Source organism: Dreissena polymorpha, chromosome 1 (genome assembly GCF_020536995.1).
Source record: "Dreissena polymorpha isolate Duluth1 chromosome 1, UMN_Dpol_1.0, whole genome shotgun sequence".
Taxonomy (NCBI): Eukaryota; Metazoa; Mollusca; class Bivalvia; order Myida; family Dreissenidae; genus Dreissena; species Dreissena polymorpha.
This window is the reverse complement of record NC_068355.1, coordinates 128,939,796-128,967,748: the sequence shown is the minus strand read 5'-3', so window position 1 is coordinate 128,967,748 and position 27,953 is coordinate 128,939,796. Positions and strand designations below refer to the sequence as shown.

The following is a 27,953-nucleotide window of genomic DNA, read 5'->3' as shown; positions in this document are numbered from 1 at the left end:
ATAGTTTTCAATTTTATTTAATTAAAAAAAGTAACAAAGCACATGTATACGATAGTGTTACAACGAATACTTAAGTATAAAATAAGGCACTCATTATCATATTATCACAGTATGTTTTGTTCATTATGGCACTAAGCAACACACACAAAATTGTGAAATCTCAATATTGATTTGCAGCCAGTATATGCATTGTATGCATGGTTATTAAACTGTTGCAATAATCAAAATAATAATAGCAACCATAAAAAACTCCACACACTTTTATCGGTTTGTGTTACATGTACATGGTAAGCTTTTATAGACTAAATTTAACATACGTATATAAAATATATATATTATAATGTCATTATTGAGAAACGTATTTTAAGAGACTTTATTTTAAATCCGTAACAAAAATGCCGTTGACATATGAGTATAATTATAAAAATTGAACATGACATTTAGTATTTTAACTAAGATATCATACAAAAAGAAGAAGCAATGAAATAAGAAAATATAAATTTAGATCAATTTATGCCCATTTCAGTCGGTGAACGATTATAAAATAAGCGCTTTACGGATAATGAATCGACTATTCAAATAATATGCACGTTTATATTTCATGTTGTCACGTAATTAAAAAAACCCGCTGTTTGCGTATCCTTGATTCGTCTTATCATAGCTTATTGCATGTACAACTGATTGCGGGGCAGGTGCAGAACCAATGGATGCAGCACCGTTTTGTGCAGATGGCTTGTTGATACGTCTGGTCTTGACAATGAAGAACGCACCAACGGAAGTTGCAATCAGGGCGACGCCACCAATAACTATTCCGGCTATTGCTCCAGGAGGGAATGAATCTGATTTGCCTTGTTGTTCTGTTGAATAAGACAAAGGATTATATCTTTAAAATAAAAAAAAAAACGTTCAGTTACCAAATGATTCAACTGACAATTTTAGAAGCATATGTATACATGTAGAATATTGTGTATACAGTAATGCCGTCTAGGGTCAATGATTCTTATCCGTGAATGTTAGTCATAATCAGATGGATAGAACGTTTTCAATTGGTTACAGCATAAACGTGTTTGTCCAATCAGATAAGGGAACAAACGTTACAGAATAGCATATTTGTACTTATAAGTATATGAATAACATATGCGCTTCTAAATCAGATGTTTCCAACAAAATCTGCGACGCATTAAAGATTTATGTATATATCTCTATTATACAAATATGCCACTAAATATAGAAAACCATGGTTACGCGAACATATGAGTATCTAAATTAAAATGTTAATTTTGAAAAGTGCCATTTAAAAAAGGGGCGAAAATAAACACTAACGTTTTCTACGTGAAAAATCAAGTGAAAATAAAACTCTTGGGGGTATCATCAGGTAAAAAATTATTGTTGACCTTCAGTTGTCTTAATTTAGGACTAGTGACAAAAAGCCTTTACCAGACAGGACAATACGTACACCATCGCCATAAACATGATACAATGAGCCGCGTTCTGAGAAAACTGGGCATAATGCATGTGCGTAAAGTGTTGACCCAGATTAGCCTGTGCAGTCCACAGGGACAACACTTTCCGCCTAAATTAGATTTTTGCTAAGAAGAGACTTCATTTAAACGAAAAAGTCATACAAGCGGAAAGTGTTGTCTCTGATTAGCCTGTTCGGACTGCAAAGGCTAATCTTGGACGACACTTTACGCACATGCATTATGCCCAGTTTTCTCAGAACGCGACACCAATAATTAAAACTGAACTCATCCCCTTGCAACGATAATAAGCCTGTTTCAAAACATAATTAGTTACTATCATAGGCTAAAGTGTGTAGTGGAAAGTGTATCATGTGTTCCTATATTAAAACAAAAAGATTAATACCAGAACGTGCTTTCAATCCGAACTTCGTTCACTTAATTTGCCCATTGCAGTGCATTGTCAATACTATGAACTATTTTCAAACTGGTTTATAATTATACATTTGTATTAATCTTTAACTATATTTGAGTTTCGCATTTTACTTTTTACCCTTCCTTTCCGTTCCCTTGCGTCCAATACACACGTAAGAAATTTCGCAATTGTAACATATCATATAAATACGCTTTGTTTTCGACAATAACATTACACATGAGTATGTTGCATGCACACAAAACTTATTTGTTAAGTAACATTCAATGTATTAATATTTTATTTCATAATGAAAACCATGAAAATCGTTATATTTGTGTTGTTAAAGAATTTAAATATTTAAACGTCAGCTTTGATCATTGGCAGATTACATACATGTGTACGTGCCAATATATTTTACATATACCATGCCATTTCGTATAAACAAAGTCGAAGATAACATGCAAAATATGGCTGTAATGTTTTTGGTTTACGCGCGATCTAACGATTGATAATTAATGTACGTTTACCTTCTTTAATGCAAACGGTGACGTTGCATTTCAAATTGCCTGTCACACTCCGACATAGAACACTGTCGTCACAGTAACCGCCTTCAGTTCCGTCTAAAACAAAGCCAAAAACGCTTTCGTCATCGACATAGAACATACACAATTTCAACTGACGTGCACAAATGTCCAGAAGAGAGATCGAAAGTAAAAATCACGCTTTCTCTGGACATTTGTGTTTTCGTGTTTTTGCCAATTATAGACCTTTTTGGAAAAGGAAGCATGGTTAATAACAGCGTTTGTTGGTTTTGAATGTTTTGAAGATTGCTGACCAAATGCTCTATCCGGATACTTTGGAAACGTCAACCTAATTTGATATAAACAATCGCTATCAATTTATTTTTACTGTTAAATTATTAACAGGTTTTTTATCATTATCTACGGAAACTAGATTTACTCACATATTACAGTATAAAGCTGTAAAATGGATTGATGACAGTTGCTTAATCAAGATTCATAGCGATTCATTTGAGATTAAAAAGGAGTCCGCCTTCATATCTGATTCGACTAAACGCTGTTAAGAAATAAGTCTTGTTGATATTAATTGTTGAATACAGTTTGCACATATTGATTGTAGAAAAACGTACGTAAATATACATTTTAGTTAAATAACGAAGAGAACACTTGAAGTAGCACATTTTCCAATATCAATCAGGTGCTAGAAAGTAATGCATTCTCTTAAGTGTTTTATAATTCAATTGATGACACAGTTACCAATGCAACATATTTTGTTGATATTAATATTTTCCTAAATCTATGTATTCCTTGTATACGCAATGTTAAAATATATAAGTTTCTACGTATTAGTAGCGTTTTGTACTTCAATTATAAAATAGTTCTCTTATTATCTTCGAATAGTCAGACAGGTACCCTCTTAGCACTTACCGTAAATTACAATAATCTTATGCTATTAATACATATCGTTAGTCGATCAATTTTCCCTATAAACAAGTATTTCATACCATACCTTCAACGCAATAGTCATTGACTACGCGATATCCATTTGTGCACGTTACGCAGACGAGGGCTTCCTTCAAGCACCCGGCATTCGTGCCGCTACACGAAACGGTGCTGGAGCATGCGCCACCGGGGGATCCAGCTTTACAATAAATAATGCTTAATGTTGGAATTGATATAGGAAAAGCTATTATTGGATGCGTCTTTTAATAAAATAAATTAACATCAAAAGTAAAAAGAGGTTCATGCCTATTGATGAGTGAAACATGAATGGAAAACACATTGTCAAATCTATAGAATATTGTAATCTTATTACACTTAATATAGCCACGTCCACATAGATTATTCAACCGTCACACTTATATTGTCAGGAAATTATTTATTAAAAAAACAACAGTTATACGGAAACATAAAACTCAAAATACATTATAATTCAAGATATTATTGTAAATCTCCAATAGTCTTCGATTTTACGTAAGAGAATTAAAAACCCAACTTAGGAAAATGTTTATAAAACAGAAATGATAATACACTTATAGTGACAAAAAGCTTGGTATTTTGTATAGATATTACATTCAATTTTGTACATACCAGACGGTGATCCTAATTTAGGGTCTGTTATGGTCCCGAATATGAACAACTCCCACCTATATAGATTCAAAGCTGAACAAAAAAAAAACGGAAAACTATTTGTAAGATATCGTTTGGTAATAGTAGCGATCCAATCAAAGTTCGGTGTACAATAATACATTAATGTATTTATTTATTTGAAATAAGTTTACATGCCGCATTACATTTGCCAAATCAAACTTCTAAAACATGTCCTATCCGCAACAAATCAATTACGAGGAACGAACGTTTTGTTATGTTTAGTAAATGAGGGTATATGAATACTTCAAGGTACTATACTCATAAATAAGTGTGATATATTTATATTAAAGCAATCGTACTATTTCCTCCGACCGTGTCCTTCAGTTCGATCTTCCACGTTCCAACCGCAGATTCTCTCCATAAATGCACGGTCATAAAGGTCCACTCAAATGCAGCGTTGTTTGCGTCATTATTTCGATTACTGGAATATATGTGCACCCAGACGAATGCCTGTTTAGATACGTCCGAGAACGATTAAAGTGAAAATCACTTCTTAAGTATAATCGTAAAACCATTTGTGTTGCCTTATTTAAAGGTGTTGATAGTTTTGTTCGATCTACTGCTTACATTAATTTACTTCCCAACTCAAACACGTCCCAAAGTGGTAACATAATTTACGATGGGTATCTCTATAAAAACAACATTATGTCACGGTCCACGCGATCTTACTTCAAGACGGTGACGTCTGTGCCAGCAGGTGACTCCAGATGTAGTTGTGTGTCACCTCTTCTCGTTGACTGAAAATAAACCTTGATCTCAACGTGCTCGGTGAAGGATATCTTGCACTTGCTCATATCAATGGTATCAGTCGCCGTGTTTCCAACTGTATTACTTCTAGATAATCCAAGCACATAATTCGTGTTATATCGTTGACGTTGAAAATTATATACAATCAAAGGTCGCAAAATATCTATACATATATTGATCGTATGTTTTGTCTAATGAATTATCGTTTCGGTTAAGTATAATTTCGTTTAGTTATTAAGTTTTATATAAATGTCCATTATACAGCTCACATCATACATTTATATCGAGACAAACCTTATAACAGGCTTAAAATCACTTTTTTGCAACCTATGTTATTCATTTTGATATTGATAATCATATTATTGAAACTATGAGACAAATGTCCAATTACTTTTGGGTTGTAGAAAACGCATAGCACTTGACTCTAGAAGGAACTGTCTGCCAATTCGGCGCTGCGGTAACCATTGCTTCTGCGTTCATTAACCCGAATCCAAAATATGGGCTCACTACAATATTTTCCTTTCGTTGTAAGCAAAATATATAATGTGTGTATTTTCGGAATGTTTCCGTTTGATGCGCAATAAAGTTAGAATACAAAACAAAAAATAAAAAAAGTATATTGAATTTTATACAAATGACATATCAAGTTTGTAATGCACAATTCACCTAAACGATCTGAGTGCTGATAATCACCTTTTTTACCCGCACCATTGGTGTAGAAACTCGCATTGAGTCCTGCATCTTTTGCATTCTCAACAATCAGATGTTGAACGTCTCTCCAATTCAAATTAGAACTTAAAAACAAACAAAAGCCAATTATGTGAATGTAATATGCTATTCAACTAAATTGTTTTAAACATAAAAATGTATTTTTGCTCTAAATACTTCACATCAAAAACATGTATCTGCGCACTTTATTATTTAAGAATAAGCCCAAAATAAAGAAGCAATCATGAATTTGTGCAATTTCTATATAAATAACTAGGAAAAAAGAAACGTTTGCACGTGATTTATATTTAAGAGTTCCAGCCTGTAATACCAGCCATTCTTGAATTTATTAAGTCATCAAATGGTCAAAACAAACTATTAAAATGGAAATCAACGACATAAAGGTTCGTGCTTTCTATACGGCAGACATTAATTTATGTAATTATCTTGATTTAATTGTGGGTTATAGCATGATAACACTTCGAGGAAAAAACAATTTGTACTGTTGTGTAAATGTATACTTTTTTATTCAATATAAGACATACAATGTTTACATGTATATGATCATAAAACAAAGTGAAACCATGTAGCAGCAATAATGTTCAAACATGTTATACAAGATATGCTAATCTACGCTTTTTTTACCTTTTGGTTTCCTTTTGATTAAACAAATTTTTTTTAATATGTATTGTTTTCTTTGGTCGTTTGTGATTTTTAAGAAAGAAAAACAACAGAATAATTATGAATAAGGATGAGTTGCATAAAGTGGGTAGAAAGCCTACTGGACTTTTTTTATGAAAGTTTAATGTGTTTCCATTTTTGTTCAAATATATGAAGTGTATCATTGTTTAGGTCTATTTCTTTTTCAATTTGATTCTTCAGTGTTAAATAATTGATAAAACAGTTCATTGAAGGTTTTTGTTTTTCGCATTTCATGCTGAATATAAAATATTTCATTTATATAATTATGTAATTTACAGCGTTATTAACCTCTTGTATTTTGAAGGATTTATTCGTAAACTGATGTCTAAGAGAGATAGTTTAACATTTAATTGTTGTGTTTCTAGAAAGGTTGTCAATTGATTCCATAGAGATTGAATATGTTTACACACCCAGAAAAAGGTGTTCTATAGTTTCAATATGTTCACTACACATATCACATAAATGTATACTTACTTTGCATGCAAGGTTAGCGCTATTATCCCAGAAGCTAATGGGCAGGCAGACGATGTACCTGTGAAGTCATTCACGCACTCGTTAGATGGGCCAGTTGTTGTCTTAAACACACAATTGCAATTTTCCAAGGTCTTGTTTTATTTTGACATGTCTAAATTTCCCATTCTGTATAAATTATTTAGAAAAAAAGCAGTAACTTACGATATTTGGGTCTTTAGGATAATTGCCGCTGTATGTGCCGGCCAATGCCGCCGAGCAGTGTTCAGAATACCAGGTTGGTGTTCCTGACTTGCCTATGGCCGCGATTGCAATGGTGTATGTGCTGATGCTGTATCCATCACCCTGACAGTCATCAAAGTCCTCGCCTCCATTTCCTGACGCCCACGTGTAGATAGCCCCTTTACCACCCCTTCCCTGTGGGTATGTTATACGAATTATATTTCAAGTGTATCATTTATACCATTATATGATCTACAAATTAGTAAAAAAAATACCACAGTTTCATCGGCATAAGTAGTGGTCGGAGAGTGACACTAGGTTTAACATTCAGGAAAACCGCTTGGATGTAAAACTATAAATATTAATAAGAAGTTATTTACGTGTAATAATTATATTTGGTATATAAATACCTACCATTGGCCTTGATTCCGCATTTTATATGAACAACGAATATATGCTGCGATTTGTATGTCAAATAACCCCTTAATGAACCAGGTATTATTTTCCTCATAATTTGAATAATGAATAATTCTGATTGAACCTTTGCAACGCCTTCTTCGAAGGCTGCATTGACAACTGCTGGTAGGGCTTCAAATTTTGTACCCGTATCATCGGGACCCCAGCTGTTGCTGTAGATGTCAATGTCGGACAACTTGTATATTAAGGCACGAGCCTCGACCGCTGCCGTTGCACCAATCTTTTCGTCCAATAATCTATAACCTGTAAATAGAAAAACCAAGTAACCATATTTGAATACCAAATTTATCGCGCGAGTATACTTACATGTATGTAAGCACTGGTAAAAGGCTATTGCATTTGTAAGTATTATGACATTATTAAGACATATGAATCGTTCAACAACTTTAAGTATTTTCTTACATTGGTAGCTTGTTCAATTCAGTTTTAATACGTTTCTTGTGTTCACAATAAAAAAATACACTTAATGATTATTATTTACTATACACATGTATATTTTATACCAGCTATAGTAGCGCCGTACGCTGTCCCTACCACACACTCAGAGTTCTTCAATGCTGCTGCAACACCGGCGCAATTCGTGCCATGCCTGCAATTTGTTTTTAGGATTGATGTACGACTTAGTGGCAGTCAACGTCAATCATCTTGACAATATATAATGGATCATTGTCGCTTAAAGAAGAAAAAGGTGACTGATGTTTTTTTCAACTCATTCTTCATACTAATAAACATCACAGTACTAGTTAATGCATGTCAGATGCAATTTAGTCGATATTCTGTACATTTGTAGAGCAATTTATATATTTTACTGATCTAGTGTCAAAAATCATAATGTATGTATGATTATTTCGTACACATGCAACGAAACTTGCACATACACATGTTGTGATTTAAATTAATGTATTTACCCATATTAACGTACAAACACAGTCGTTAGACATGTGTGAAGTATGTCAAATATTTCGTCATGACGCTTTATTTTGTCATGTTTCAAAATTAAGAAAACTAATAACAACAGTAGATTTTTTATGGACAAGCAATTAGTAACGTCGAATACTGTATCGGATAACTTAAATTATTCATAAAGGAAAGACAACAGAGGCATTATAAAATGAACAGATTTTGGTTCTTCGGAGCTTTATCTACACCAATTTAAGCATCAATGTACAGTGATGCCATCAAGCCCTTTCAATTTTATGACACAATTAAGCGATCTATGTTTTATACGCTTAATTCGTTCATTCAAATATCACAAATATTCAGTTTGTTACATTGCAATATTTATTCCGATACACCATCACTTAATATTGCTGAGGTCTCATTCCTAAATCGTTCAGTTAGAACTTAAACTCAAACAGCAGTAATTGCAGAATGTAAATACTTTGTCAGATGAATTGTCATACATGAACACTACAGCATTATTCATTATTTATACAGCATTTTTTAACCCATGTATGCCTAGCGTCTAGAAAAAAAGGCATTGGCAAACAGCGTAGACCCAGATGAGACGCCACACGATGCGGCGTCTCATCTGGGTCTGCGCTGTTTGCTTAAAGGAATTTCTATTAGAAATTTTCTAAATATAGAAATAAATATACTAGACATTCCTAATTTTGGAAATAAATTGATCCGATTTAGTAGGATTGGAGAGTCCATTAGGAATAAATGGGTTAAACTTCTAGTGCATAGGTTTTCAAATGTAAATTTAAAATATACTTTTATTGAATTTTTGCTTCCTTAATAGTTTCAAAAGATTTTATTTTTGAAAATGCTTACATTATTTTTATCTAGCAAACAGAAGCTAACATATCATACAGATGAAAATCAACCATATCCTTTTCTGAAATAATATTGGGTAGAATTAATTCATTTAAAGCAGGTGCTTTAAACAAACACTTGAGCCAATACATTCAACCCTAGTGTAAAACTCGCATGATTTTATCGATGAAAGTCATGCGCCGGAAAACAAGGTAAACACATTCACTGGCAAAAAATGTCAATGAGATCCTAAAGATCAACTTAGAGGTCGACCTACAGCCAATAGATGTAGTGGCCATGCACCGCATTCCAACCAAGAAGGGGCAGATCCGCCCAGTGATAATAAAATTACGTAACAACTCCGTGAAATCTGCCATCATGCGGAAAAGGGCACCAATGAAAAGCAACGGGTACAGGCTGGTGGATGACGTAACAAAACCCAACCAGGGACTCATCAACAGGCTTCTACTGCATCCGAATATCGACAGTGCGTGGTACTTTAATGGGGCGGTCTATGGGAAAACTGTTGCAGAAGAACGTATACAGTTTGATATATATGACAATGTTAATGATGTCAGAGAAAACTTCAGGCAGTATAGAAGAAACGGCGGGAGCAGCCAGTAAGAGTGATGACATCTACAAGCTAAAGTGGTTTGTTCCACATCTTACATCTTTTATGATTGCATTTTTTAAATACAAATTAATTGTAAATAACTGTTCTAACATTTAAATACCTTCCTTGTAATAACCATAAAACTTATTGAAAAATAAATAAATGAGAAAACTACAATCTATAACAAAAAATCATTTTAATAAAGTGAAAACTTGCAAACGTAAACAAAGATACAAACTATATTATAATCGGTTAAACTCTAAAAACTGACTACAGATTTTGCCTTCTATTTTAAAGTATACCCTTTTTTCCTACAGCTAAATGATTTTATAGAACAAATACGACTCATAAAGAAAAGATAAGTTATCTCCACGGTTATTTTTAGATAAGGTTTTCTCCACGGTTATTTTTAGAACATGCACATAGGGACTACTTTTTTTGGCCTTTCACCCCTCATTGCGTCATTCAGGTCATTGGGTACGCAGTCGTTTAACAAGTTAACGAGTGTGTGTGTTTACGATGGATTATTTAGAGGATAATACACGGATGAGATGGGCCGAGCAGTGATAATCGGCCCGCAGGGGGCATAACCCTGGTTTGCGACCTGGGGCCGATTATCACTGCCCGACCCGGCTCAGCCGTGTATTAACGTCTATAATATATATCTTTCTTTTATACTAAATTATAGATGGGCACAGGTTTTGAGTCATACTATAATACTATTTTGGTTCTTCACTACAATTTATGAACAACCAGCTTTCCGTACTTTTATTTTCATTCAATTGATTACACAATTTATGACGTATCCTCGAAGGCCCGAATTCCGTGGGGGTCCGAATTCCGGTGACAGTTGTTTTTGTCTCGTATCGCGAGAGTTAAGATGACGTCACGCACGCGCAGTTCGGTAAATATTGACAGATGCCAACGCAACTGTCACCTACGAAAAGACGCTCGAAATGAAACTAAAACAGGTAACACTCGTGTATAATGTTTCTCACACCTTAATTTGTGTGTTTTCTACTATTCCTAATTCATGGCCCCCTTTAAACCCCTTTATTTGGTCCCAAACTCGCTTTTAAACATGTGCCAGTCCGTTTGCATTGTCGGCTGGAGTTGACTCGTAGAAGTAGACCGGAAGTTTTCGTTTTTTCAATTAGGCCAACCTATTTTTTCTATTAGGTTGCTGGTCGTATCCCTTAGACTACTTTTTCATATTTTTTCAATTGTATGCAATTAATTGCTGAATGTGAATAAACTGATGGCACATATGAATTGTAAATAAGTTAATCTATTTATGTGTTTGACTGTTAAAAGAGTTATTTTAAAAGAATATTTATAAGTTGGAGCTCTAAGGAGGGGTGACACTTTACTCAGTTTGTGTTGTGTTAAGGAAGAAAAAACGAATGAAAATACAATGCATAAACTAATTGTAAATAAGTTTATATATTTTGACTGTTAAAAAAAAGAGAATATTTCCAAGTTAAAAAAAATACAGAAAAACTAACAAATAGCAGTTGCATGGCCTAAATACACCATTAGGTTTGAGTAATTTCCCTTTAAATGACGTCACCGGAATTAGGTCCTCTCTAAAAAATGGCAGACAGCTTGGACCAGGGCTACTTTACGAAGCCGAATCTTATTTATTTAAGCACATTTTTGCCAAATTCGGTTTGGTAAATGTAAATAGAGGATTTTCCATCAAGGTATGTACACAATTTTGTGTTGTGTTTGTTTACTTTCACTTCTTTTTAGAAATCGATTCTTACCCCCACGGAATTTGGTCCTTCGAGAATATCTCGTGTGACGTAATTTAAATGACGAAACTAGCTAGACGCTTTTGATTTAAGGACAACATAAATTCGGACTTAGAGGGTTTTTATTTAACAATTAAATATTTTTTAAGCATCGAACGATTATTGTGTGTGTTTACGATGGATTATTATCATATTATGAATGTGAATAACAGTGTTGGGATATAAAACTGGAATGAAACTGGTGAGACTCCATTTTCGATTTCGTTAAAATGTCAAATGTATTACTCGAATAACGCGATGTTTTGTTGAACAATTGATGGATTAAATTTAAGAAAAGTGTCAGTGAATTGTTTTTTAACTTTTTGAAGGAAATCGATATTGAATTAAAAGGGTAATTTCTTTGATGAATATGTCGTTCCTTTGTCAGTCGATCAAAGAATGTCTATCCACAAAGAATTGCCTGCTTACATCCAGTGCTTTAAAATGGAAAAGATGGATTGCGATGAAGAAATGTGTTCAGAATTTTAACTCGTCATGGAAGCAAATTAAACTTTACGAAAATAATCATGGTTTTTACACAACTTCGGCGAGTAGAACAATAACCAGTAGATGTTTTACTTTGTATGTCAGTAAGTTAAAAGTGTGTAAAAAGAAGAGTTGTTTATAGACTAAAATTAACAATATCGGCGGGGATAAATGCTGAATCATGCTTCACGCAGGTGTCTATACACATTTTGTAAATTTCAAAATGGCAGCCATGTTTGTTTTTGGTATTTTACAGTGGTTAAACAAGAATTGTAGTTTGAACACAACCGTCTGTGTTCTACTTGAGTGTGTTACATTTGGAACGCTGATTAAAATTGAATCGAGGAGTATAGCGATGTTTTGTCTCGTTTCTCTTCTTTTGCGTGGAATTCTTAAGGACTATTTCGAGTTCCGTAAATGGGAAAGATCACAATTAATATTAATACGCAATGTTAAATTCAGTAAATTTTATGTGTTTTTTTTGCTTTTATTTTATCAATTTAAGACTACTATTTTAATTGCATCAGGAGTAAATTAAATAAAAAATATATTGTAGGATAAATAGAATACTATGTTAGTGTGATTGTGTACTTAAATTTATCCCACTCGTCTCAGAAAGGCTAATAAGGCTCGGCAAGCCTCGCCATGTAAACCTTTCTTCACTCGTGGGATAAACTGAAGTACTCAATCACACTAACATAGTATTCTCTATATAGTATATACCTATCAATACCTTAAAAAGATCATAGTCCTTATCAAATTTCTTAAGTGTATAGTAGATTTATCTCCTGAGTAGCACAACAAATCATAAATTTATACACAGGTGACGCAATGGCATGAAAGCATGGGTATATTTATCAAATGTTTATAGTAGAAATACTTATTTGTTTGTAAGTCTACTTTAAAAAACATAAATTAATGCTACTATATGATATTATTGTGTTCAATGTAATTAGACCCATTATATATGAAGGGATTGTGTTAAATAATCTGTGTAGTTATATCCTATACTATAGTATATTCAGGATGAATATTTGTTTTTTCCTATATGTACATTTTAGGTCAATTGTTCAAAATGAACTGTTGTTGCATAACTTGGGGTACATTAAGGTACATTATCTTGCAGCTGTCTTTGCAGTACTGAAAAAATTAAACATTGACAATACTGTTATTCTAACAATTTATCAACTAAAACACGTGTATATATGCGCTCTGTATATGCTTGACAAGTTTTAAGCTGCGCTATTGTTTATATGAATTACATTATCATCGCTAAAGAAGTTTCAATATTCGACCATTTAAATAATCACAGAATGTTATAACAGATAATCAGCTGTTGTTTAAAATATATCTTAGAATCAACATAATAGTATAATACTCCTATACCCAGTGTATTGCTATTTCACAAACTCATGCAGTTCATATAGACTAAATCATTGACTTCCCAATATAGACCTATGTAGGCCAATTAATAAGACTCTAGTGTTCTTGTATACGTTTATCTTTTTGCCCACCATGGTTGCAATCTACAATTTTTGCTGCCACGCTTTCATTATCTTTTATTATTGAAAAAAATCACATTTTTACAATTTTTATTGTAAAAACATAATTTGCAAATTGTTCTTGTATATATCTTCTAAAAATGCGCAATTATTAGCCTGCTTTAAATGCGCTTTCGTAATTTTGTTACGTCTATCTATAAATGAATATAAATGATATCTGCAACACATGATCGTTGATGACAATCATTCATTTATCAGGGATGTTTGTACCTTGCTTTAATTATATGATTGACATATATGTTTTTGTTGTAATAAGCATGCGTAGATGTAGATTTTATAAAAAAAATATGTTTAGATAAAATGAGTTTTCATGATAAAAAATTGATGACAATCCTTTATTTATCAGGGATGTTTTGTACCTTGCCTTAATTACATGATTAACACATATGTTTTTGTTTGTAATAAGCATGTGTATGTGTATATTTTGTAAAAAACACGTCTAGATAAATTAAACTTTTCTTGTAAAAAAATATTACATAATGTCAGTCTTAAATATGAACGTCAATGTAAATTCTTATTCTATCAGGAATGCTTTGCACCTTACTATAATTATATGTGAAACACACATGTTTTTGTTGTAATAAAGCATGTGTATTTGTAGATTTTATAAAAAAAATATGTTTAGATAAATTAAGCATTCACTTTTAAAATTTATTGCATAATGTATTAAATATTAAAATAAGAAACTTCTGAAAACAATGCAGAATTTACTGGCCATCAAAATCTGTTGCATTCAGTATTTGTTTTTGTTGTTGTTGTTTTTGTGTGAATCATGAAGACTTTCGTTTTTTTGTCACTTTTTCCTTTTCTTATGTTCACCACAAGGAATACACCACCAAAACAATAAAATGTAAAGAATGCTAGATATGTTGTAAAATTATGTATTTTGATGTAAATAAGTCCATATGTTTGATTGTAGCCACAATCATTCATTTTACTTTAAGCCTCCTTTTGTACATTTTGTTCTTTTGTTGATATATTGTATGCTTGTGTTTAATTTGCTGAATTATTTATGTTTCAACATGCAGAAGTTAAAAGTCATCATTATTGTATTTTATATATTGTACCAAGATACCTGTTTTATGATTTATATGTTAAAGCACTTTTGTCGTCTGTATAAAAATGGATAATCTGAAATTAATCTCATACAACTGTAGGGGCCTAAATAACACTAAAAAATATAGAGATGTCTTACTTTGATTTTTTTTAAAACAAAACAAGCACATATTTATTGTCTCCAAGACTGTCATTTTACTATTGAAATGAACAATAAAATATATTCAGAGTGGGACGGAGAATATTATTTTAGTTTTGGGCAATCAAATTCAAGAGGTATTTGCGTTTTGTTTAAAAAGAACTTACCAATCACAGTAAATAAAATTGAAAATGACTCTGTTGGAAACTACTTAATTTTAGATTTGACATATATGACCAACAGTTTTACCTTATATACATTATACGGGCCGAATAAATTTACGCCAACTTTCTTTACAGACCTCTTAAAAAAAATAACCCAATTTTAACACTGATAAATATATAATATGTGGGGACTTTAATTGTGTTTTAGATGTCAACTTAGATTATCAAAATCAAAATTACACATCCATTAACAATAATAATAATGCAAGAAAAACACTGCAATCTATTATAAGAGATAACAATATAATTGATACTTTCAGATATCTAAATGGCACTATCCAACAATATACATGGAGACGCTTAATCAGGCTAGACTTGATTTTTTCCTAACTTCAAACAATCTGTCATCCAAAATTCGAAAATCGACTATTGATTCATGTTATAAGTAAGATCATTCCATCATCGACCTAGAAATAATTTTTGAGGATATAGCACATGGAAATTCAACAATTCACCTTTAAAGGATATTGACTATTAAAATTGCATTAATACTTTGATAGAAAATATTAAACTACAGTACTGTATACCTATCTACAACATAGAAAACATAGAAAATATCCACAATAGCAACATACAATTTGTTATCAACGAACAAGTATTTCTGGAGACATTACTTGTGGAAATAAGAGGAAAAACTATTTCATTTTCATCATATAAAGCTAAACAGTACAAAAGCCATGAATCAAATTTAATTAAGAAAATTGATATACTCCAAAAATCCTTAACTGAAACTAATTCAGACCAGTTACGTGCGCTACAAAATTAATTAGAAACTGTCAGGGAAAATAAACTTAAAGGGTCTCTTATTCGCTCTAGAGCTTAATTGATAGAAGATGGAGAAAAACCCACTAAATACTTTTGCTCACTCGAATCTAATCATTACACAAACAAGTCGATACCTTTTATTGAATTAGAAAACGGGGCTAAGTTAACAGAGCAAAACGATATTTTAAAAGAAGCTGTTTCATTCTATAAAACATTATACAATAAAAATGACAACGAAATAAAATACAATATTAATGCTGATCTATGTAATAATAATATACCTAAATTGAATAAAGTGCAATCTGACTCGTTAGAAGGACTGCTTAATATTGAAGAAGTATCAATAACACTTAAAAATATGAAACATGATAAAAGTCCAGGTTCTGATGGATTCACTGCGGAATTCTTAAAGGTATTTTGGAGTAAGTTAGGCCACTTCATAGTGAGAAGTCTTAATTATGCTTTATTACCAATTCTTTGTCCATTACACAAAAACATGGAATTATTACTTGTATCCCAAAAGAAAACAAGCCGAGATGTTACATGGAAAACTTACGACTATTGACACTATTAAATGTTGTTTACAAATTAGCATCAGGTTCCATTTCAAATAGATTAAAGACAGTACTTGATATTTTAATCTCCAAAGATCAAACAGGTTTCATTAAAGTTCGATTTATTGGTGAAAACACCAGATTACTTTACGATATCTTGAAATATGCTGAAGATAATAATTTACCTGGGTTACTTATGACGATTGACTTTGCAAAAGCGTTCGATATCTTGTCTTTCCAGTTTATAGAAACAACTTTTAGTTTTTTTCAATTTTGGACCAATGTTTCAAAAATGGATATTTTTGTTCTTGCATAATACAAGGGCCTCCATACAAATAAATGGATTCTTGTCAGATACTTTTTGTATAGAAAGGGGATGTCGTCAAGGAGACCCAATCAGTGCTTACATTTTTATTATCTGTGCAGAAAGTCTTGCTATTAAAATAAGGGAAAGCAAAGAAATTAAAGGTATAACTATAAATGACTTACAATATAAAATATGACAATTTGCGGATGATACATCTTTATTTCTGGACGGATCGGAATCATCTCTTAACTGTACATTAGATATGCTTCATGAATTCTCATTATACTCTGGACTAACATAAACTATGAATAAACTAATTTAATTTGGATAGGATCAATGAAATATAGTACTAGATCGATGAAAACTAAATAAAAACTGACATGGGGAGCTACTACCTTCAAAGTTGTTGGAATAGTGTTTGATATCAATTTAGATAAAATGGTAATGTCAAATTTTGAAAACAAAATCGAAAGTATTAAAAGATCAATAAGTCATTGGAATCGCAGAAACATTACTCCTCTAGGAAAGATAACCATTGTCAAATCATTGTTTCTACCTTTACTTACTCATTTATTTGTATCATTACCAACACCAAGCATAGACACCATGAAAACTATAAATCAACACTTTTATGACTTCATTTGGGTAGGACCAAGCAAAATTAAAAAAACAGTAATTGTTAAGGATTATAACGAAGGTGGGTTAAATATGGTAGATATATGTTCTTTTGAAAATTATATGAAAATAACTTGGCTTAAGAGAATAGTGTCAGGCGAAGGAAATTGTTATTCACTGGCTAGATCGTTAATAGATTTTAAAATAGTATTCAATACTGGTAAAATGTATACCGAAAAAATATGCTTGTAAATAAAAAATAAATTTTGGCTTGATGTTTTGAAAAACTATATATTGTATATTGAAAAGCTGCCAATATTGAATTGTGATGATATTCTGGATATGCCTCTTTTTATAATCATAATTTTAAAATTAGCAATAGCTATATCTATATTAAATGTCTATATGAAAGAGGTATTCGGTTTGTGAGAGACATAATGGTAAAAGAAACTGCTTTATTTCCAAAGAATCTTTGGATACACAAGTTGGAACAAACGTAAACTTTCTATTGTACCAAGGATTAATAAACATAATAAAGAAATACATTGACAATTTTGAAGACCTGCCAAACTTTGACAAAAACACTCAAGGACTTATATTACCAACATACATAAAAAATAGTAACCAGCCCAAAAGAAGAGAAACATATTTATAAAACATTAATTAAAAACAATGACATTCCAGCTTGTAATACTAAATGGAATTCAGAATTTTTAAATATTGAATGGAAAAAAGTACATGCACTTGTATTCAATATAACTTAAGAAACTTATATCAGATGGCTCCAGTTCAGAATAGTCCACAGAATATTGGAGACAAAATCTCTAATGTTCAAAATGAAAATTGTCGCTAATAATTTATGTACATTCTGTAATTTGGAAGTTGAAAATATAATGCACTTGTTCTGGTACTGTCCACATACCCAGGAAATTATTAAATTTTTTGTTGATATTGTTCGTAGAAGTAGATCAAGCACACCTATTCACATTACATGTCAGGATCTAGTGCTTGCAATTATTAATCCAAAAATGAATGATTTAAATATAGTATACCTACAGCTTAAACGGTATATCTTTTATTGTCAAAGAAACAACAGAATTCCTTCAAAATACGGACTTGTAATCAGTATGAAACAAACTTTTGAAATTTACAGAAATACAATTAAATCAGAAGAAGAATTAAAAATATGGTCTCTGGTTAAAATATTTAATGACATCTCATATAATGACATAACCAATCATAACACATAATATAAATAATGCTTATAACATATTTATTTGTTGTCAGTGTTGTAAACTCTGCATTATCAGTTTTTCGTATACAATGCAATTCAGCACTTTCTATTTATTTCTCTTATGTGCAATATTTTATGTTAAATGATATACATACTTTTTTCAACATTAATTTAGCTTGTTACAATATAATTGTACAAACTGGTGTTTTTTTTCTGTTGTAAAATACTTGCACTATAACACTATTATAATATTATATGAATGTATGTTGAATGTACTACAGGTATATTAATTATATTATATTTATGTACCCACCTAAAAAGCTGTACAGGAAATACTTTGTTTTATGAAATTTATAATACTTTGTATAAATGTATACAATATTCGTATGTATGTATGTAATATTATGAGTGAATAAAATTTTGCACTGAAAAAAAACAACAACAACAAAAAAAACAACAAAAAAACATGCGGTGGTCTATGTTCACAGACCTGGTTTGTTGCATCGAATTCAATACAGACATTACAAAATAGATCACAAATATGAACACAACATCCACATATGTCGTTTGTTGTGCTTCATGTAGATCCACAATTGATCTTTATATTAAACTCTTGAAATGTTTCTAGTACGTGCTCCTCATTTTAAACAAAAGTAGTTGCTTATGTGTTTTTATAGCTGACTATGAATAGTACTTCCATTAAATATATACATTCGTTGGCATGTTTGATGTGATCTTAAACAGTTAGTTTTTGTATGCGACTATACGCGTATAACGAACGATGGAATAGTGGTAAATTTAATCGATTCAACTGCCGTAGTTGACCATAATGTCTGAAGTTTTGTTAGAAATAGTACATACCATTTAAGAGACATGTAAGGACAATAAGTCAGAAATTAAGATGCGTGATATCAAATCACTCGACTTTCGCATAAGGGATATAACCATTAAGCCTCAAATTATGGTGCATTCAACAATAAAGTATGACCTTTAAATATTATATCTTAAAACACCATTGCTATAAACCTGCAGGGCTATAGATAACAAGCGCATTTGCGTTATTACCCAATTAAAATAACCCAAAACGTAATTAAATTCAAAACAAAGCGTACAAAAACGCACATGCAAATTTAATAAAGTTATTCCCGTAAAAAACCTTGCGTAACAAAACGCAATTCTTACGAACACCGGGCGTATTTTTAGACTGGTTATTTATCGTACAAAAATGTACCGGATGGTTTATATGCCGTCCTATTTAGGTCACATAACCACAAACCGGAACTACTGTTTGCAGGGTTAAATGCAGTCAACTTGATACTTAGCACACATTGTTCAGTGCATGCTGCACAGGATTTGTAAAATACATTGCAAATGGTATGTTTTGGTATCAAATTGAAGGAATATTTGTACGCAATAAGAAAAAAGCCATTTTGTGCTGTACTTTTTCTGTTGATGGTTCCCGGCTTTGAAAGGAGGTCATACTATTTGAGCCCAAATTGGCGGCCTCCACATCTGTCAAAACCGATGTGCCTATTCTAAGGTAAATATTTTGAGTTACAACGCATAGAATTTAATGACATGCATTTTTTTTGCAAAAGATTATGCATTTTTCTTTTCAATGATGTATGATGATATAGTGACTATACGCTTTTTCATGGTAAAAATTGATATTCTTCAACTATTTTATATGTAATATAGAAGGATTAATTGCTCATGCGTAACATATTTAGAAAAGAAGGCAGCCTTTCTTGCGGTTATCAATCTTTGGGGTTTTATTGTAATTATTCGTAGACCCGTCCGATTCCTACTTTCTTTTTTTTTTAAATAATCAAAATGGTCACTCGTTATTGTTTGTTACAATGTACAGGTACCTTTTTGAATTGAAAAAATAATATAGTAACCCTAGTAGATTTATATTATATTATATATACCATTCTATAAATTACCCAATTGGGTTAAAAAACCGGAGGTGAAAAACCCAATTAAGCTCAAAAGTAGGGGGTGACATTTTTTGCTACAACTGTATTTAATTTACAAAAAAAATATTGTTGTCAAAAACAGGGGGTGATTGCCCAATATACCCAAAAAGTTATCTAAAGCCCTGAAACCTATTTACAAATAAGGGGATTCAATGATAGATTTTAAAAACTATTGGGTAACTATTTCATTTAAAAGCATATGCACGTTGAACAATCATTTCGATTAAGTACAATCCCTAGAATAAACGACCGAAAAGCTGAGCGACAGATTTCATGAGTTTACGCAACTCAATAAAATTATACATGCATAGCATAATATTTTGTGTGTTGCTAAAAATGTTGTTTAACTTTGATGTTTGTTGATGGAATAAAGTTAAAATGTAACAATGCCCATAATCACCATACCAAAGACACGTGTATATACCAGCGAGGATCAAACAGATCCTAGAGTCTTTTGTATAACGTTTTTATTGGACATGAAATCATTTCCATTTTTTCCTTAAAGCGAATACATGTATATACGATTTGAATACTACATTTTCCCAATAATAAACGTTCATACGGATATAAACACAAAATATTATATTATAACATTAGACTATTATTTAACGGTTCATTAAGTAAAATATTGTTAACTTAAATGAAATTTAAAACGATCTGGTTTAATCTGATACAAATTACTCGTGTCTGCTGTAAGCCAAATAGTGTTTTTAGTTGTATGACCGAAAAAAGGGATTCCCCAAATTGTTTTTATTATAAACGAATGTTCGACTGTTCAAATTAGCATTGATGTTCAATTGTATATAACTTTAATTTCGTTGATGATTTTCGCTTTTAAATAATAAACTTGGGATACGTATTGAAAAAAAGATTGATTTACTCGCTTTAAACTGCAAACTTTATGGACCGTGCTCTGTGAAAAGGGGGTTTAATGCATGTGCGTAAAGTGTCGTCCTAGATTAGCTTGGCTGTCCGAAAAGGCTTATCAGGGACGACATGTTCCACTTTTATGATAAATATCTATTCAAGAAAGTATCTTAGCAATAATCAAGTTTAGGCAGAAAGTGTCGTCACTTATTAGCCTGTGCGGTCTGCACAGGCTGATATAGGACGATACTTAACGCACATGCATTAAACCCTTTTTTTACAGAGCACGGTCCATAGACATCTTATCTCGCCTTACCCGTCTTCGGGATACCGATGACTAGCATCAGCCACGTCGTTAATGAAATCGTAGCTGAGCGCGGCGTTCTGTATATGAAAAAATACATCATAGGAGTATGTGTTAACTTAACAACCAAGGTACTATTTTTCAAATGTTGTTTACTATCAATATATACTTAGTTCCTGCATATTAATCTACTTGAACTGTGTTTTACTGAACGATTATATGTTTTTAGTTGTAGAACATATTATCAGTGGTAAAAACATGATGTCATGCCGAAAACAAATATGGTTTCTATAGTTGTTGTGATATTTTGCTTTGAGTACATTTGGTATTATATTTAACAACAATATATTGTTTCTATAGTTGTTGTGAAAGTTTGCATTGAGTGCATTTGGTATTATGTATAACAAAAACAATACATTGTTTGTGGAGATTAAAAACATAACATAATTATATCTAAAACTTGTTTAGAAGTTGATGTATTACTGAAATGATTGTTTTACTGTTCTAAAATGTATTATAAACATACATATGGGAGATCGGTATGCCTCGTGTCTATACCATCGTCCACGATGGCTATCTTAATTCCACTTCCGGTAAAACCTTTGTCCCATGCTCCTTGAACACCAATGTCAGGCGTCTGGGTGCTTTTCTAGACGTAGAAAGGAAAGCGGAAACATTTAAACCAAAATTTCGAAACTGTAATGTTGATTAGTCTCACAAGATGTCACTCACCTATGGAATTATAGCCCGTATGGGATTTTGGACTTAAACACCATTTTTCGAAAGGCCTTGGCGAAGTAACAATAACATACTTAAGCCATCATTCTAACTCAACATTGACTTTTCTTCAGGTTTTTAGATGAGTTTCATCATCATCCTTGGTTTGGTGTTCACAAATTTGTTTTTTAGGGTTTCGGGTCCAATTTAACCCTGAGTTTTAGGATGAATACGTACATATTCTTACAGCTAAGGTTTGACATCGTTTGTAAGCTGACTGACATCCCCAATACTCAGCTGTGGGGTTACTCACATCCCATCTACTGAGTTGAGCTTACAAATTGAGTCGCGTTCTGAGAAACTGGGCATAATGCATGTGCGTCAAGTATCGTCTCAGATAGGCCTGTGCAGTCCGCACAGGCTAATCAGGGACGACACTTTCCGTTGTTATAACATTTTTCGTTTAAATGAAGCCTCTTCTTAGGAAAAATCCAATTAAGGCGGAAAGTGTCGTCCATGATTAGCCTGTGCGGACTGCACAGTCTAATCTGGGAAGACACTTTACGCACATGCATTATGCCCAGTTTTCTCAGAACACGGCTCAAATGAGAATGGTCATGATACTGGAATTTGTCTGTCGATATTGCTATATGAAATAATACTTATGGGATTTATGTATTAATCAATATCTCTTTGGTAACTACCTTATCCAAATATAGGGAAAATTGTCATGATATCTAACAGAATAGGACTGAACAGACCCATGCATTTCCTCTTGTTTAGTTTGTTTTAAATTAACTGTACTCCAACAACGCATTCAGTATTTTGAAATGCTATGATCCCAAACAATTTATCATTTTCCAAACATTATTTTGGAACGTTTACAAATGCCATGGTGCTCAGGCCACTTGAAACTTCAGTTTTTCTAATTACCCTTAACTCAATACATTGAGATATGATATAACATTACCATCTGACATTACATCAGAGTGTAATACGACACGAAAGCAACGAGCAACGAAACACAATCGACGGCGTAACGATACACAATCGACGGCGTAACGATACACAATCGACGGAGCAACCTTTGAACCAACTTAAATTAAGTGAGACGGTAATACGATACCCTTTCAATGGGGACATTTTTTATAAGCATTTTGAATACAGAAGCCACATCTCAGTGGTGGTTCAAATTACATAAATCATGAATGTATCCTTTGTAACACATTATTGAGTTAAAGAGTGAACATAGTGCGTTGTTTAAAGTAGTAGTGTTTTATTGAACCATTCAGTTGAAGATGAATCTGCATTTTGTGAAATATTATTTTTACACTTAAATCATTCATGCCCAGCGTCTGGAAAAAGGCCTTGGCAAACAGCGTAGACCCAGATGAGACGACGCATGATGCGGCGCTGTTTGCTTAAAGGAATTTATGTAAGAAACATTCTAAATATGGAAATAAATATAATAGACATCCCTAATATTGGAAATAAATTGATCCAATTTAGAAGGATGGGAGAGTCCACTAGGCATAAATGGGTTAAATCAATGTTAAAAAAGTAAGACAACAGACTAAAACATTTTTTTTCATGCAGAAAACTTGAACATGCACATTCAATATAAACAATACTTTTGTCGCAGTAGACAGATACTATTTTTTTTAATTTACGGCGTATAATTCATTATGTAACTCTTAAAATTTAAAGCTTCATGCTATTTATAAAAATTACATTACTTCAACAACGAACTAAGACTAAATGTAGTAATTAAATGAGCATAATTTACATTTGTAGGAAATGCATTTCAATGAAACAAAATACAGTTGTCGGAAGACATTAAATTAATTTCATTAAACATAGTAACATTATAATTGATATCAATCTTTATGAGTTCGAAGAATTATCCATATACGATAATATAATTTTCATATCATAAATGATTTATTAAAACAAATAGTATTTTGTTACGTGTTTTTGAAACATTACTTTTGTTGATAATTCAAGTCCGAATGTATTATGGTAGTGAATTTATACAAAATTCGTCAGATATGGAGCTTATTTTGTGTGACGGTTTTAACGTAAAAATGACCTAAATGTCTTACATAGTATTAACCTCTTTTGAAAACAAAACAATATGTATTGAAACCTTTTAATTGTTTTGCAGATTTGCGAAATGTATTGTTCAGATTCAAGCATTCGAATAATTCAATTAACCCCTGTCGTATAGTATGACGTCTTTAAATAGAAGTTATGCTTAAGAGTCGATATTGAGTTCAATTACGTATTCGGATCCTACTAACAGTTCAAAAGCTCGTGCGAATAATCAACGTGTGCAATGTGCACCTTAACAATCTTAACGGTTGTTCATTCCTATCTTTAACGATATGGTGATTTATTTATATCATTTAAACTGAAATATGAAATTAAAGTAATCTTTTAAAAGGAACCATCGATCAACCAGCTTGGCCAATTGCGAATCGATACTAAATGTTTGAATATATCTATCAGTTGATATATTGGCGGCAAGCAAGGTTAGAAGGTTATTTTATTCAATCAATTAAATTAAATTGTTTTGATAAATAACCTTATAAAAATACTTATTAGCAACTTTTGCAACTGGTTAATAAATATATAATAAATAACAAATTTAATACTATTTAAATACATACTAAGGCAATACTTTTTTTTAAATTAAAATCGATGTATAAACTGATAAAGAAAGAAGAAAAATAGCACACGCATAACATTAATGGGATCTTACTGGCAAACACGTTGTTAAAATTAATAAAACAAAATACAGATTTTTTTTATAGAATTGAAATGCATCTTTGTGGACATAGTATTCAAACATGACTTATTGTTAATCTGTACTGCAATGGCATCATTACAGAAAATATACGTTTAAAGAAGACACTTAAAATAAACAACCGGTTATTAAATAGAAAATCGCTCTTCCCAGAAAAAATATACATGGTTTTGAATAAACATGAAATAAATTCTGGCATGAATAAACCGTCTATTACTGGCATGAATAAACCGTCTATTACTGGCATGAATAAACCGTCTATTACTGGCATGAATAAACCGTCTATTACTGGCATGAATAAACCGTCTATTACTGGCATGAATAAACCGTCTATTACTGGCATGAATAAACCGTCTATTACTGGCATGAATAAACCGTCTATTACTGGCATGAATAAACCGTCTATTACTGGCATGAATAAACCGTCTATTACTGGCATGAATAAACCGTCTATTACTGGCATGAATAAACCGTCTATTACTGGCATGAATAAACCGTCTATTACTGGCATGAATAAACCATCTATTACTGGCATGAATAAACCGTCTATTACTGGCATGAATAAACCGTCTATTACTGGCATGAATAAACCGTCTATTACTGGCATGAATAAACCGTCTATTACTGGCATGAATAAACCGTCTATTACTGGCATGAATAAACCGTCTATTACTGGCATGAATAAACCATCTATTACTGGCATGAATAAACCATCTATTACTGGCATGAATAAACCGTCTATTACTGGCATGAATAAACCGTCTATTACTCAAACACTTCTGAATTTAAGTATCAGCTCGGGAGTTAAAGAAAAGAAAAATACCCCACAACAAATATGCCAACAACAGAAACGCGTCAGCAAACAACATCAATCCATGATTAGCCCCTACCAAGTGCCACTGTTCGGACCACTTCGCATCAGTTGGAACAATAGGAACTACGGCCCTCTTTGTCCTCGGATGAGAATTTTCAGTCTTTCCATCGGAAACTCTCTGAACAGACGAAGTAGACTTCGGTTGCCTGAAGTGGGCTTCCATCTGAACGAAGCTTTTAAGCTGTCAATAGATACGGTATTTGTTTTACAAACCATGCAAATAGATCTCGCAACTCCCCCATGCATTCGTAATATCATGTTACATAGACTATTAATGACATTGATTGCCGAAGAACCCAACCTTTCCACAAATAACTGCCACAAAAGATATCTCTATACAAAAGGTCCAAATATTACTCAAACATATTGCGAAATTACCTTTTTGTCTGTTAGTTCTAGCCGGTCTACATCGATTTGAACTGGTTTCGTTGATCTAGATTTCGCCCCCTTTAACCTGAACTCGTAGAAGTTACGGACAACCTATACGGGGTTATACGGGTAAAACATCAAAGGTCATAGTCTCTTAACACCTTATATCTTTTAAATTAATACACTGATAAAACGTTGAAATGTTCCACTAAACTGGTATCTTTCTTGATATAGCATTTTAGGGAAAACTGACTTGAACCAGTCATAAATGATATATAAATATGTTTTAAGTAGCTGAAAACATGACTCCAAATAAAAGGTCCTTTATTTTCTTTATGACATCAAAATATGAAAAGAAATAAGAAATGGTATATATATCAATCAAATTATGTATGAAAAAGTATATATAACAAAATGAAAATCGACAAACAAAAACAACAGAATATTACATGTCCTATGTACAGTAGATTGTTGGCGTTGCCGAATTTGACGACATCATCAGCTGAACCGTCGAATTCAACCAAAATCCTGTCGGTGTAATGTATCGGTTTCGCATATTTGTCTGTTGTTTCTCCCTTCACAGTGAAATTAAACAAGAACAAAACAATTTTCCATTATGTTAAAACTTTGCACAACTCCATTGTCGTCTCTAAGTAGAGTTATATGATCAAGCACTATTACACCAATCGCTAGGTATTTGTTCGCTGCAATAATCTTTATTTTTTTTCTTAATGAAGAATAATATCACGAAGACCAGTAACACTATTCTTACACACTTTTCCTGTAATACCTTTCGGATTAACAATCCGATTGCTTTGCACCTAGTACGGAAATGAGAATGTCATACATTTCAATAAGCTTTGTAAGTTTATGCACGTACATGTGTGGGTAGATGGCACGGTTTGAATAACCGATTTTTTTCAGGTTAGCAGACGAAGTTAAACTTAATATCCCACCGTATTTAAAATGAAATCCGATAGTGTAGGTATCCAGAGATTAGTATCACATGCTCTTTGATGTGTATTGCGTCCAAATGAAAACAAAATATACACTTGTAGAGATAATTTTTAGTCAGCGGGTGAAAATTATGCGAAATCCTATACAACTTAAAGTGTGGTGATATAGTAAAATGCATGAGCCGTGCTCTGAGAAAACTGGGCATAATGAATGTGCGTCAATCCGCACAGGTTAATCAGGGACGACACTTTCCGCTTTTATGACATTTTTCGTTTAAATGATGTCTTTTTTTTAGCAAAAATCCATTTTAGACGGAAAGTGTCATCCCTGATTAGCCTGTGTGGACTGCACAGGCTAATCTGGGAAACACTTTACGCATATGCATTATGCCCAGTTTTTTTCTGAACGCGACTTGCATAATCTCAATCTCGTTAAAGCAAATATATGAGCCTCGCTCTGTGAAAAGGAGTTTACTACATTTGCGTACATTGTCGTCCCATATTAGCCTGTGCAGTTCGCACAAGCGAATTAGGGACGACACTTTCAACTTTTATTGTAATTTTCGTTTAATTGAGAACCCTATTTGAACAATGTGGGGAAT

At 32.3% G+C, this 27,953-nt stretch overlaps 1 protein-coding gene across 1 annotated transcript; it reads right to left on the bottom strand.

Annotated features, from left to right (window-relative positions):
* Window positions 1–27,219, bottom strand: LOC127849512 (furin-like protease kpc-1). Its single transcript, XM_052382131.1, has 17 exons — window positions 26,845–27,219; window positions 26,405–26,506; window positions 26,043–26,207; window positions 22,156–22,278; window positions 21,642–21,709; window positions 7,877–7,962; window positions 7,438–7,616; window positions 6,879–7,091; window positions 6,678–6,778; window positions 5,487–5,587; window positions 5,185–5,299; window positions 4,716–4,880; window positions 4,346–4,467; window positions 3,987–4,058; window positions 3,406–3,537; window positions 2,403–2,495; window positions 1–857 (listed from the first exon to the last, which is right to left on the bottom strand). Exons 3-17 carry the CDS (start codon window positions 26,187–26,189, stop codon window positions 616–618), a joined length of 1,959 nt encoding a protein of 652 aa, XP_052238091.1. The 5' UTR covers window positions 26,190–26,207; window positions 26,405–26,506; window positions 26,845–27,219; the 3' UTR covers window positions 1–615.
* Between the last annotated feature and the right edge of the window lie 734 nt (window positions 27,220–27,953).